The sequence below is a fragment of the Rissa tridactyla genome, chromosome 4 (genome assembly GCF_028500815.1).
Source record: "Rissa tridactyla isolate bRisTri1 chromosome 4, bRisTri1.patW.cur.20221130, whole genome shotgun sequence".
Classification (NCBI taxonomy): Eukaryota; Metazoa; Chordata; class Aves; order Charadriiformes; family Laridae; genus Rissa; species Rissa tridactyla.
The window spans coordinates 66,269,562-66,282,778 of NC_071469.1; the positions used below are offsets into that span (position 1 = coordinate 66,269,562).

Genomic DNA, 13,217 nt, shown 5'->3' on the forward strand with positions numbered 1-13,217 from the left:
TTCCACTCCTGGAAAGTGAATCTTCATGAGCTCCTGCCCCTCTGACCTGCAGGAATACAGCTGCCGGGAACAATGTACCCTCCTCCTCACAGCATGTCCCCATGGCAGCGGGGAGAAAGACAACTGTGAAGCTCCTCGGTGCTTTGTTATGGCTGCTTTTCTTCCAAATCAACCTTCTGGAGGCACTTTTTAGATGCCCAGCCTGCAGGAATTGTCTTCATCTGATCCAGAAGCCTCCTTCCCACACTTGCAGCCCATGGTAGTGGTGATGGATCTGGAGCTGTTCTGGGATAACTGAGCCCTGGAGGGCAGCTGGCTAGGTTCCCCACCCACCTGAAGTCCAACACGCCAGGTTAGATCCTTCAAGGTGAAACTAAGTCAGAAGGAAAGGGCTGGTTTGCAGCAGCCACCTCCAGGCAAACCCCGGAGAGCCTGTCAGTGACAACACTAGTGACTTTGATGGTTCACCCCCTTCTTGGCACCACCTGCAAGGCTGGCATACCCCAGGAGAAATTCACACCAGGGAGCTCACAGCAAGGGGTCAAAAAAAACCCCTCTTGAGTTGGCACCTGCTGCAAAAACCAGAAGCAACCCCCTTCGTTTTCACACATTCTCCTGATTGCATTTTTATTTTGCACCATGTTCCCCACCCCTCCTAGCTGCTCCGTAATGGCAAAGCAAGGGAAAGCTGGTGGCAGCTGGCAGCCCACAGCATTTTGGCAACCCTCACCTCCCTGCCTGCTGCGGATGATCCACCTGGATGCTGTTTGCAAGGTCAAAAAAGAAGCAGACAGTGGCATGGATGGGTTTTAAAGCCAATGGGTCTGCAGCCTGCATGGGATGTTTAAACCCAGCCCAGCTCCACTGACAGCCAAGCCTTTGCCAGGCGTGTGCTGGCGGAGTTTTGGCCCTCTCGGTCTTCCTTGTCCCTCCAGCCACTCGGGTCCTGCAGGTATCCTTGCAACAAACACTAAATGATGCAATTAAAGCTGTTTCCCCACACCATGCCAAAGGCTCACAGCGTGATGCTGCCAAGGGATGTAATTTTATGGGATTCTCCCCAAGTTGGGATCTGGGGGTCCCATCCCAGAACACTCCAGTCTTCTGTACGGTAATACTTCCTATACCCTCACCTCAACAAATACACGCATGTCCTCATATGCTTTTCTGAGGGTTTAAAAATTATGCTCCCCATAAGCAAATATAGCATGACCAGATGCCTTCCGTAGTCAGCTGGTTCATTGTTTGAAAAGCTTCGCTTTCAAATTCAAAAAGATCGCTAACAGATAGATTTTTTGTCCAGAGAGGGAGAAAAACCTTGCTTAAACAAAAGTGTGTCGTGACTGGAACTAAAAAGGGAATTACCTTTTAAGATAAAAACTATAAACATTTCCTATTGAAAAATACCTCCAGCCATGCAAACAGCCCCTTTCTCTTGGTCAGCCCAAGAAAATGACATCTGAGATGATATTTTAACATGCTGCTGCAATAACCTCAGGTATATCTGGATGCCTAGGGGCCACGAAACGCTTCTTGTCCATCCCAGGTGATCCAGGAGCACAACAAAACACTGAGCTATTTTTTCTTCCTCCCCTTGCTTTTGTCAGCTTTTGCTCTTAGTTCTGCTACTGCAGCAAAAAAACCACCCCAAAACAAACAAACAAACAAAACAAAAAAAAACCCCACATGTTTTTTAAATGAAGGAAATAGCAACACAAGCCCTGTGAAGGAGCTGCAGGACTGAGCAGGACAAGTGGAAGAGCAAGCTGGAAAGCGAAACTCTCTGGAGGGAGAGAGTGGAAGGCACAGTTAGAGAGGAAAGACGCTGTCTGGCTGTGAAATACATTATTATTGGAGAGCCATCACTCATTCTCCTGTTTGTCGCCTTTTTCCCCATTCTGTCTTGCAAAAGCACCACCACTGCCTTCTCCTAATGCAAAGGGATCCTGGTTTTATATCTGATGGCTAAGGGAATTTTACATGTAAGTTTTGCTTGCAGGGACCAGCTTAACACTGTGCTACTACGCAGCCAGCGTTAGCGATGCCAGTGGGTTTTCAACACAAGCTTAAAGACTGCTGCATCACTTGGCATTCCTGCAGGTCATTTTTCCCCTACCCCAGCTTTACGGATGCTCAGAGAGCTCAGCCGAATAGAAAGAGAGGGGCAGAGGCAGACTCTGCATCCCCGTGAGCCGGTTTAGTTACCTTCCACCTGGTTATTCATGCTGAGCTTCTGCATGAACACCCTTTATCCACCCATATTTTAAGGCTCATAAAAATGACGTGGTGAGCTGCTTTAATAGCTGGACACTATGTACATAGGCTGGCAGGAACCAAACCTCTTGCAATTAAGAGGTGCTGCAGAATAAGTGCAAAGTCTTAATTAATAACACTTTTGGAGCTTCCTGAGAAAGGCCATCCTGAGTCCCTCTCTTCCACTGAAGCAAACCCACAGCCAAAGAAACGTTAAAGTTGGAAACACTCCTGCTTCCTCGCTGTGCTTCCAAGCAATATCCTCTCCTGGAGAGCGGGGACAGCAGGGAGTGAAATATTTTGGGATGAGGTATAAAACGAGTCATCATCCAAAAATACCACTTCTAAAAGCAGATTTCATCCTGCTGCTAATGCATCTCCACATTCGCATTTCCCTGCTTTATTACAGCCGTAGAGAGGGCTGATGACTTCAAAGAAGGTCTCTCCAATAATCTTTAAATCTCCCTCCTGACCCAAGCGCTGCACAGCTGCTGGATTTAATGCAGACTTCAGTTCCCATTCAGGTCACTGCTGACAGTCTCGCCAGCCCCCATCACGAGACGCTTTTTATGTCTCTGCTTTTCCCGCACCCCCGCATCACAGGGTGATGCAGGTGGGACGGAACCCCGGGGAGTTCATCTAGTGCATCCCCTTGCTCCAAGGAGGATCAGGTCTGGGATCAGACCCAGTAGCTCCACGGACAGAGAATCAGAGAGGGCAAAACCTCCACCCTGACAAGCCGGTACTATAGGCTGGGATAAAAATAGCTGCTTGTGGGGCAGGCAAACCAGGATACAAAGCTGCAGGGCAGGGGGAAATATTCCAGGGAAGGAAATACAGTTTTCCCTTATTTCATCTTGATGAGCACTGCTGAGGCCAGGTGTTGCCAAATCCCTTGCCAGGACAACCCAGCACAACAACGTCATTTTGGTCACCTTTTACCAAAACTTACCTATGAGGGGAATAAAATAAAAAATAAAATGTGCAACAACTGGGATGCACTCTGCAGAGCCGAGTATGGTGACACCAAGAGCAAAGCAGAAGTGCCAGACATGGCACACAGCAGCAGGGAACACACTGAAAGGACATATTCAGGATATTCAGGAGATATTCAGATGCTTTCTGTGCTGCACACACCTTTGCCGTTGATGGAGGCAGAGGAGTGCCCTGGCTGCGTGGGCTACGGCCACAGCACGAGTTATTTTGGAGCCCAGCAAAGCTGATTTTTGAGGAAAACCCCCAGGAGAAGGCTGGGCAGCATTTCTGTCCTGCCTTGTGCTGCTCCTTCAGGACAGAGCTTGTTGCAACTGGTCTCTGCAATTGCAGCAGGGAGCACTGCAACCGGCAGGAAAATGGGGAAAATGCTAAAAATTAGGAACACCCTAAACTAGGGCTTTCAGATTCAAAGCCCGACCGAAGTCACCTGACAGTCTGTTTCCAACAGGAGACAAAATTGGCAATAGAGGAAAGAACAAAAACTGCTCAGGGGACAATTTTGGATCCTTGGTAAGTCCGGCAGCTGCCTGTGACTGATGTCCACCTTTGCCAGTCCCCTGGGATGCATCAGGTGAAGCTGTGTGTTACCAGCATCTCAAGTAACAACTTGCTATTAAACACGGGCAGGCCAAAGGGTTTAGGCGCACCCTTGGACTTCCCAAATCACTGCCGCCGAGCCTGCAGCTGAGACAGGGAGGTAGGACCCCTGCCGTGTCTCCAGCTCCACGGCCCTGGCCAAAACGCAGCCATTACTCTCAGCCGGAGAAGTCCAGCCCCTCTCCTCAATGCTAGGCTACCACGCAGGTGGTTTATTCTCATAAAACCAGAGAGGTACGTGAGTAAGATTTACCACAAGCTGCTGGGATAGGCACTGATGTTTCCGCTGCATGCCAGTCCTCACCACATAGAAGCAGGACTGCCTAGAGCCTGCCGTGCATAGAGACATGTTTTCCAGTCCATGTGATTCCTGGTTTCCTCCACTGCTGAAGCCTCCATTGACACAGTCTTGCTCATTTTTAATTAAAAAGCAGAAGAAAAGCATTTGTCTCCCCTGCAAACAAGCCACCAGCACATCTCCTTCAGAGCAAGCAGTGGCATGTACGCTCTGCAGCTCACCAAGACAGCGTCACGACTATGCAAGTAACAGCTGAGAGCAGCCAGAGGAATGAGGACCAGGGCAGGACTGCAGGCAGGATCCATCCTCGAACGGGCGCCTGCTTCGAGAACCTCTGAGGATGCCACCGGGTGCTTCTGTGGCTCCTTCCTTCAACATTCCCAGGAGCAAGGAGTTCCTCAGCATGGTTTTTAAAAACTTGTGAGTGCAAAGAGGTGCTGGAATGTGAAAGAGGCACCATCAGCCCCATCTAAACCCTTCCCCAGGAGATTAGACAGCACGTAATCTCCACTCACAATAATAATTACACTGCTTTGCTTGATTTAAGTCTCCATTGTCTCTCCTTATCCAGATGCACTGGTGCACGGCTCCGCTTATCCGACAGGCGGTGACGAGTGAGCATCCCCTGCCCGTTTTCTTGTCAATTCAGAGCAGTGCCTGTAATTTGTTAACACCTCTTCTCCCCCCCAGTTTAAATCTCGGGCATGGCAGGCCTCTGTCTAACAATAATACAGGGATTTCAGGGGTATTTATGAGAGGCTTAAAACTTAATCCTACATGAGCAAGGTAAGCCTGCTCTTGGCCCAAAACACAGCTGGAAAATCTGGTGCCATTGCTACAGCAGGAGAAAAGAGGCATTAATGGCAGCAAGTGCCCTTTGAGTGGGGCCAGGAGACCGCCAGCACTGGTGAGCCAACTCCTGCAGCCAGGTTAGGGGATGCAGCAGTGAATTTGGGAATCATAGAATGGTTTGGGTTGGAAGGGACCTTTAAAGGCCATCTAGTCCAATCCCCCTGCAGTGAGCAGGGACATCTTCAACTAGATCAGGTTGCTCAGAGCCCCATCCAACCTAATCCCTTGAACGTTTCCAGGTATGGGGCATCTACCACCTCTCTGGCCAACCTGTTCCAGTGTTTCATCACCCTCATTGTAAAAAATTTCTTCTTTATATCTAGTCTAAAACTACCCTCTTTTCGTTTCAAACCATTACCCCACGTCCTGTCACTACAGGCCCTACTAAAAAGTCTGTCCCCATCTTTCTTATAAGCCCCCTTTAAGTACTGAAAGGCTGCAATAAGGTGTTCCCAGAGCTTTCTCTTCTCCAGACTGAATAATCCCAGCTCTCTCAGCCTTTCCTCATAGGAGAGGTGTTCCGGCCCTCTGATCATTTTTGTGGCCCTCCTTTGGACCCAGATGGGGGCATTTCCTGGGCAGGCTTTGGTGTCCATCCCTCTGCTTGTGAGATTGAGGATTTTTGCCTCATTTCTCCCCATGGTGTTATGTCCTGCAGGATCTCTGTTTTGGCCAACTCTGAGAGGGATAATGAGTTCCAGCACAGATAGCTGGGGGTAATTCCTGTACAAGGGGCAGAGGCAAAAATGTTCAGTTTACTGGGAAAAAAAAGAGTGATTTTGGCCACCTCACAAGTGGCCTGCCTGTAGTACCCTGCACCACTTACGTTGCCTGTGCCAAGAAGCAAAAGCAAATGAACCAAGAGAGAAAGGTGGCAAGGCAGTCTGCTCCATCCTGGACACACTGAGAGCGCCAGCACCAGCATCTGTGAACTTGCCCACGGGCACCACCCAGGCATTGATTTACCAGCAGAAATACAAACAAACCTCAATTCTTGACCTCTTTCTAAAGCGTGGCACAACCAAGCTCAGATGTCAGCGTATCTCAGCATTGGGAAGATGTGCCTGCACGTTTTCAGCTTAAGAAATGTGGCCACAAGGGCAGCACCGCAGAGCGGACACGTCACGCTGGGAGCTCAGCAGAGAGATCAGCGACTCACATCAGCCCTCGCATCAGCGGTATCTCAGTTAAACCCATGAGCCTAGAGCCCTTTATCGCCCCAGGGGTGACACAGTTTTGCCCTAAAAGCAAGCTCTGCACCACCAGGCCAAATCTCTCGCAGGCTGCGCTGCAGGGGCATGGCTTCCCCAGCAGTGCGTTCCATTTGTGCGGTCCTCCAGGGAGAGACGGTGGAAGGACAAAAGAGATGGCCAAGCTTGTTCTATGGCAGCAAACTGGAAACCCAGGAGAGGGGGAGACTTTCGAGCAGGCTGTAACTGGGTGACCAGACATCAGCAGAGAAGAGCAGGGCCATGAGAGATGGTGACTGGAGCAGTGCCTTGCTGCAGCAATGTCAGCCTCGGTGGCCACAGAGCAACACATGGCCCTGCTTGTGCTGGAATGCATGAGCATGGGGTGGGGGGCACCTGTGCAAGTTGTGGGGACACCTCCTCCAGCCTGAATGGCCTTGGGGAGAAAGGCTCTGTGTTTTGGAGACTGAAGACCTTGCTTCCTCAGGGCCACCCCGGGGAACAGATGCATTTCTGCGACACCTCAAATACCACTCGGCATCCCAAGAGAGCTGTGTCCCTCCCCACATCTCCTCTCCACCCTGCATGGCAGGGAAGGGGCTCAGCCCCCCGACCACAACGCTGATGGGTCTCTTACTTTCTTCTTGCTACAGTAGATCTGCCACTTCTTCTCTGCCGGCAGCGCGAACATGGCCTCTCTGTGCTTGTCCGTGAGGTCAAGTTCATCCTGGAAAGGGGAAAAAAAAACATGCAACATGAGTATACAAATGGGTGATGGCATGGACACAACCCCCCAGATAAGTGGTGCAAATCAATGTGGGGCCACAGCACAGTGGTGGTCCCGCAGCATCGCCCCGTGACTATTGATTTGTCAGGGCAATGATGCTAATTTTCATCCTGCTGTTGCTGACCTCCCCTTGACTCCTGGGCTACAGCCAGCTGCCAGGAGGACAGGGCTGCAAACCTCCCTGCCTCATTCCTCACAGACATTGCCTTCATTGCTTTTAAAGGCAGCAAGTGTTTTAGAAAGGACATCCACGAAGCTGTTACAGCTTCCCGCAAGATAGCCTCGCACAGAGGATTGAGAGCTCCAGATGACAGACCACATCTAAGATACACACAGTGAAGAACAATTAAAATAGAACCTTTCTTCTTTACCACCCTAGATAATTGCTTCACCAGTGAACATTGAGTGGTCCAGCCCATTTCCATTTCCAACACCATCATATCATCAAAAACCGGGGGCTTTTTTTTGGCTTTTGGTTTGTTTTCCTATAACTAAAAATAGAAAACGCTTTTCCTAATATCTACAGTTCATAAAGAGGTACACGCACTCAATTAAAACTGGACTACATATTGCCCAACAGAGATAAAGCTGTTTACTGAAACCTTTATTGGTTTATCTGATGTTATTTTAAAGGACACATCCATTTTCAACTTGGAGGCTCGGTTAGCAGCATGCTCTCCAGCAGGATGCCCGAGTATTATCAAAGCCTTGCCACTTCCTAGTGCTAGATGTAGGTCAAAGCTTTTATCAGAGAACTAAATAAAACATTCAGGCAGGGCTGTGAGGCTTGTTGCTAAAGCCAACATTGATCTTACAACCATGGATGTCTCTTAAAATCACCACCACTGATGATAATCCTTGTGCTGGAGGGCTGTTGGTGCAGTGGTGGGTGTGCCGGAGATGCTGCAGGTCGCAGGAGAGCCCTGACATGACCTCCAGCCAACTCATCTCACCCAGCCAGTGGGTTTAATTAAGAGGATACCCTTTAAAAATTACACACTTAATTCCAGCAACTAATAAAAGGAAAAAAAAAAACAAACAAAAGAAAGAAACCACATGGAGACCCATTAAAGATTCCCTGCCTGAATAATAATGCTTATCAACCAAAGCTAGCCCCTGACACCCCAATCAAAGGTAAAAGCCCCATGTGGCAAGAGCTGGACAAGATGCCTATGGGTAAAGATGGGTCCCTCCATCAGCAAGCCCACATGCCATGAAGAAATTCAACTGATCTAATCGAAGCTCATATTGCACTCAGTAGACAAGGAAGGCAGCCTTCAGCTATCTTGTAACCTAAACCCAACGGCCCTCCAGAGCAACATGCAGCAACAGAGGGTTGCCGGCAGTCCTAACATGTTGGAGAGGCTTATACATCCATTTCAGGTATTAATTTCACTTCCTGATGAAATTACTCCTCGAAAGGAAAGGTGTCATGGAGCTTTTTCCATTATGTACGCATAGAGGAGCTTTGCCTCTTCCTTGACCTTTGCCCCCCCATATCGACTGACTCTTCAAACCACTGTACTCCACAGAGCCGACATTGGCGGAGCTCTGGAAGCAGACTTGCAAGACACTTACAAGAGAAATAAACATGTTGCTGCAACAGAGACTTGGAAAAAAGTGAGGACTGAGAAAGATGAGACGATCTGAGGCACCTCTTCTCCTCCTGCACCCAGGAGGAGAACTAAGCTGACTCCTCCAACGAGCGCCGCTTTCAAACCTCCCCATGGCCTTACAATTTGGGAGGCCAGGGATTCATACCCAGCAACTGATCTCCCCCACAGCCTTGGGCAAGTCTCGACACCCTTCCATGCCTCAAAACTGAAATTGCACTCCATGTTCTTCGCCATTGCCTCCTCAGGCTATGAGATACCCGAGCTCTGCTTCAGCCCTAATTCTGCATGCCTAGAGGTGGCTAACAGGATGACATCTGATGCAGGGACCCGGCTGAAATTCTGCTCATTGGAAAAGTACATCTGGGAGTGTGGGAGAGGATGAGGGTCTCCTGATGAATATCTACCTCTGTGGTGAGGGTTTAAGTGAGCACAGGGAAGTGCTTCCACTGTGACCTTGCTTCTCTGACACGTGAATCTGGGATTCAGGCAGGAAAGCACCAGCCATGCACATCTGTACTTGGGTCCTTAGAAAAATATTTATTGAAACTTTCAAAATACCCACACCCTAAAAATACAACTTGTGCAAATGGTAAGATTTATTAACCAAGAAAAAAAAATAATCTAAATTAAGCTGAAGCCTACGCAGGAGCAAGAAGGGATAAAGCAGAAGAACATATTAGGTGCTGGCACTTGACAATGTGCAAACACATCCAAAAAAGGTACAGAAATGCTTCTGAGCCACACAGAGCGCATTTCATTGTGCCCTAGCTCTAACCAGTTCAGTCATCGCAGCCCTGCATCATCCAGTAACACCCGCCTAAGGATGCTTGGGAGAGGTGTTTAAATAAATATTGCGGGGCACCCAGTGAATACGAAAGTCCACATAATCAAATAGTGACTAATGACTGTTATTCTGAGTTGTAGCAGTGACTTGACCACGAAGAGTCAGGTCTTTGCTGGTTTTATGCGCATGGAGAATTCTTGCACCCACCTCCAGCCCTTCGCTTACGCTCACCGATGGCTATCTCAGTACACCTCGGCCCCGAGCAGGCTGCTCAGAAACTGCCCTTCAAAATCCAAAAGATCAAGAGAGGAGAGGAACACCAGCCATTTTCTGGGGGTTCATGGACCACCGTACAAGCGCAGCTCTGACAAACCGATGGCTCGGCGGAGTCGCAGCATGGCAGAGAAGCCGTGTACAACCTCAAACCCATATGCGCCTTCAATTAATAATCATGAGCTTGACAATTAGGTGATTCTAACTGGCAATTAATTTTATAGGCCATTTGCAAGCCATGCACTCCTGACACAGCATGCGATGTTGGTGGCTGAAGAGTGAGAAGATAACTGGTGGCTCGGTGTCCTTCACCCCCTTAGCCCTCACCCCTCACTTCAGCTTCCCCTTTCACAGCTCTATGCCTTCCACCTGGCTGCCTCCCATGGCAGGATCTGCCAACTAGGCTATATATTTTTTTTTAATCGTGTCAAAGGCACGTAAAATAACAGCTTCATTTTGCTACCAAAAGGAAGTCTCTGCCCAGAGTGTTTTTACTGGAACGAGATACACTACACTTAAATATTTATCCTGAACAGTTAAACTATTCACCTTTAGATCAGGAAACATGTTTCCACATTAAATCTTTATTCAAATATGATTTTTAAAAAAAATTTTTAAAAAAAATCATAGGGGAGATGTGATTCTCAGCGTGTATTTGCTATTTCTAGGCAGTAAAATACTTCCGTGCAGCTTCCTTTGCTGATGGCTCTCGGCTCAAGCCAAGCAAATCTCCCCCTCTCTCTGAGCACGGCACAGGCTCCGGTGAAGGTGATCCCACACCGTTCTTCACAGCTCAGCACGCTATGAGCATGAACCCATGGACCAAACAAGTTTCTATGAAGTGATCTATACCTTTCCCTTGGAGGACACACAGCGGTGCTCGGCGAGGTACAGACCATGAGAACCTCCCCAAGGGGGGATGTTCCCATGGTCTGTACCTCCCTGAGCTGGCAACTGGGTTGTATGAGGAGCCCAAGCCACTGGAGGTCCTCTGGTCCAACACCCTGATTAAGCAGGACCATGTCCAGATGGCTTTTGAATATCTCCGAGGAGGGAGACTCCACCACCTCTCTGGTTTGCAGCCACTGTAGTAACCAACCACCTCCTGAAGGCAAAGCCAGATCAACCAGAAAAGTGAGGCGCTGCCGCTGGAAGAAATGTTTAACCCTCCTACCAGAAAGGGCATCAAGTCCAACCCCAGACTCACTGTGTGGTCCTCAGTGCAAGCTCCTGTTCTGCCACTTCACCTACGACATGGTGGACATTTCAATGAGCATCTTCCCTGGGCTGCAAGCCACAGGCTTTAAGGAGGCAACAGCAGGAAGCCAGAAGGATGCTGCAAATCTCTTGACTTCAGAAATGACCTCCAGGATGAGCTCTTGGAGCTGGGTGAGCCTGAGCGCTACCCATCCACAGCTGCAACACGCCAGCACAACCATCACTGGTTCTTCCCCTACATCCCCCAGGTCCTGTGGGCCACCAAACATTCTGCAAGAAGTAGCTGGGGAGTAGAGATGCAATAAGGGACAATACGGGGGTCTGCACCCCCAAAATACCTTCAGAGGTTGTAGGAAAAAAGATGAAAAACTTTTCAGTCTAATGCACCTTTCTGGCTAACAAATCGCATAACTGTAGCACATGGAGCAGACGGTAAAAAATAAGGAGGTCATATCCATTGCCATAATTGAAATAAAAATTAAAATTTGCTGGGTTGTTCTGTGTTTATATATACACACATATGTGTGCATATATATATCCCTCTCTACACACACACATACACAGAAGGACGTCACCAGGTCAATAAATGACAACATAATAAAGAGCAAGTGAATTTACTACTGATGGATGGATGCAGAGTTTAGAAATTTCTGTGAGACTACAGTACATAAAGGCAAGACCTCCGCATTCTCAAATAAAGCATGAGACATCCAAGATTGCACAAAAAAAAAAACCAACAAAAAAGAAAAAATAGAAAGAATGAAACAAGTGGGAACTTTTCGGTAACACTTGGCATTAACTGGTACAGCATGGGAATTAAAAAAAATAAAAAAGGCCTGTTGGAGTCTGCCTCGGCTTCCTTTCTCAGGGGTCATATCACTTTTTCACTCTTTTCCAGGCATTATTCTCCAAGTTCATCAGTTTGACTTATCCCAGAATGCTGCAGTGTCAAGGGAAACGGCAATCAGCATTCTTCTCCCCGTACCTCATCTAATCTTCTTCCGCTGGGCGACGGCACTGCCCGCACGTCCAGCCGGGCAGCTGCCTGCCTGCAGCCGCCAGCCCAGGCTGCGATCTGCACCGGCGTGCAATAAACCTCCACCTCAGAGCTGATCTTACTTAGCTCGTTATTTTCTTTTTAAGCTGTTTTCCTAAAGAAACAGACTTATTACTCAGCGGCTGTTACAGCGCAAACAACCACTGCTTGAAACACGTCCTGTACCATGGGAGGAGCTTCTCTATCTGTGACATTTATTTAGGTGATTACAATTCTCGACGCATGCAGATTTATCTTAGGTGGGTTTTTTTTGTAAATAGGAAGGTAGTGAATGGAGTCTTTTATTTTTAGTATTAGTGATAAAAATACCTCCTCCCTAGCACACATCTTTTCAGAAATAGTACCCTGAGAATTTAAAAATGATGCCTCAGAGAAACAGACCCCGGCCAATATTATCACTGTACATTTTTAATTTACCCATAACAACCTGCAGCTGGAATTACAGAACAGGAACAAAACTCAACTATTCATATTTCTTAATGAATAAGCATAACAGATAGGAGATTTTTATTAATTTTGCCTTCATAATGTAATGAATTTTTTGAATAAAGGAAATTGCTTACAGCAAGGGAATGAGTAGCAGCAACAAGGAATAACGTGTTAACACTTCAAAGTGCTTGTGCCTAGTCAGCCTCCTCCCACATAAAATTTTTAGTCCCAGACTGGAAGAGGAAAGACCTCAATCCACCCTGCTCTGCAGCTTTACGTTATCGATCTGAATGCACAGGACAGACGTAAATAAAATATGTATTCCTTTCTTCTTCTGCAGGAAAGATTACAGCCATCAATAGATGATTTAGCTCCTCAATAAATCCTAGCTGCAGCTGCTTCATGTTTCCATCAGTTCAAATACCTAACTGAGGCAGATAGCATGTACTGCTTTAATATTTTTTAATTTAATTAATTATTTTAATAGGCTAAAGGTTTTAAAGGTGTTCATATCTAATGTTTATTTTAAGAGAGAAGTATCTACTTAGCTTTCTCAAACTTTTTTTTTTTGTGTAATATATGTTTATAACCACATAAATACTTTTTTTTTATTTATTGAGCTTGACTTTCTGTGACCTTTTCACTGACATTATCTGGAAAACCCTTCTCCCATTTTAATTAAACACAGGGTACTTTTATAGCCTGAGTTATTGATCTACGCAGTTTTACCCTGGAGAGCACCCTCAGATCTAGAAGCCCTGCAGGTGGATCACCAGCACACTTCTTCCACAGAATTGTACATAAACCCCAAGGAAAAAAAGAAAAAAAAAAAAGATGTATTGGCCCATTATTTACTACTGTGATCAC

At 47.4% G+C, this 13,217-nt stretch overlaps 1 protein-coding gene across 4 annotated transcripts in view; it reads right to left on the bottom strand.

Annotated features, from left to right (window-relative positions):
• The window catches only part of DAAM1 (dishevelled associated activator of morphogenesis 1), a 96,360-nt gene that overhangs the window by 37,575 nt on the left and 45,568 nt on the right, over positions 1-13,217 (bottom strand). For all 4 annotated transcript variants that reach the window (XM_054199564.1, XM_054199565.1, XM_054199566.1 and 1 more), the window contains one exon: positions 6,824-6,913. In XM_054199564.1, the coding sequence (XP_054055539.1) occupies positions 6,824-6,913 (90 nt within the window). The remainder of the gene's footprint in view (positions 1-6,823; positions 6,914-13,217) is intronic.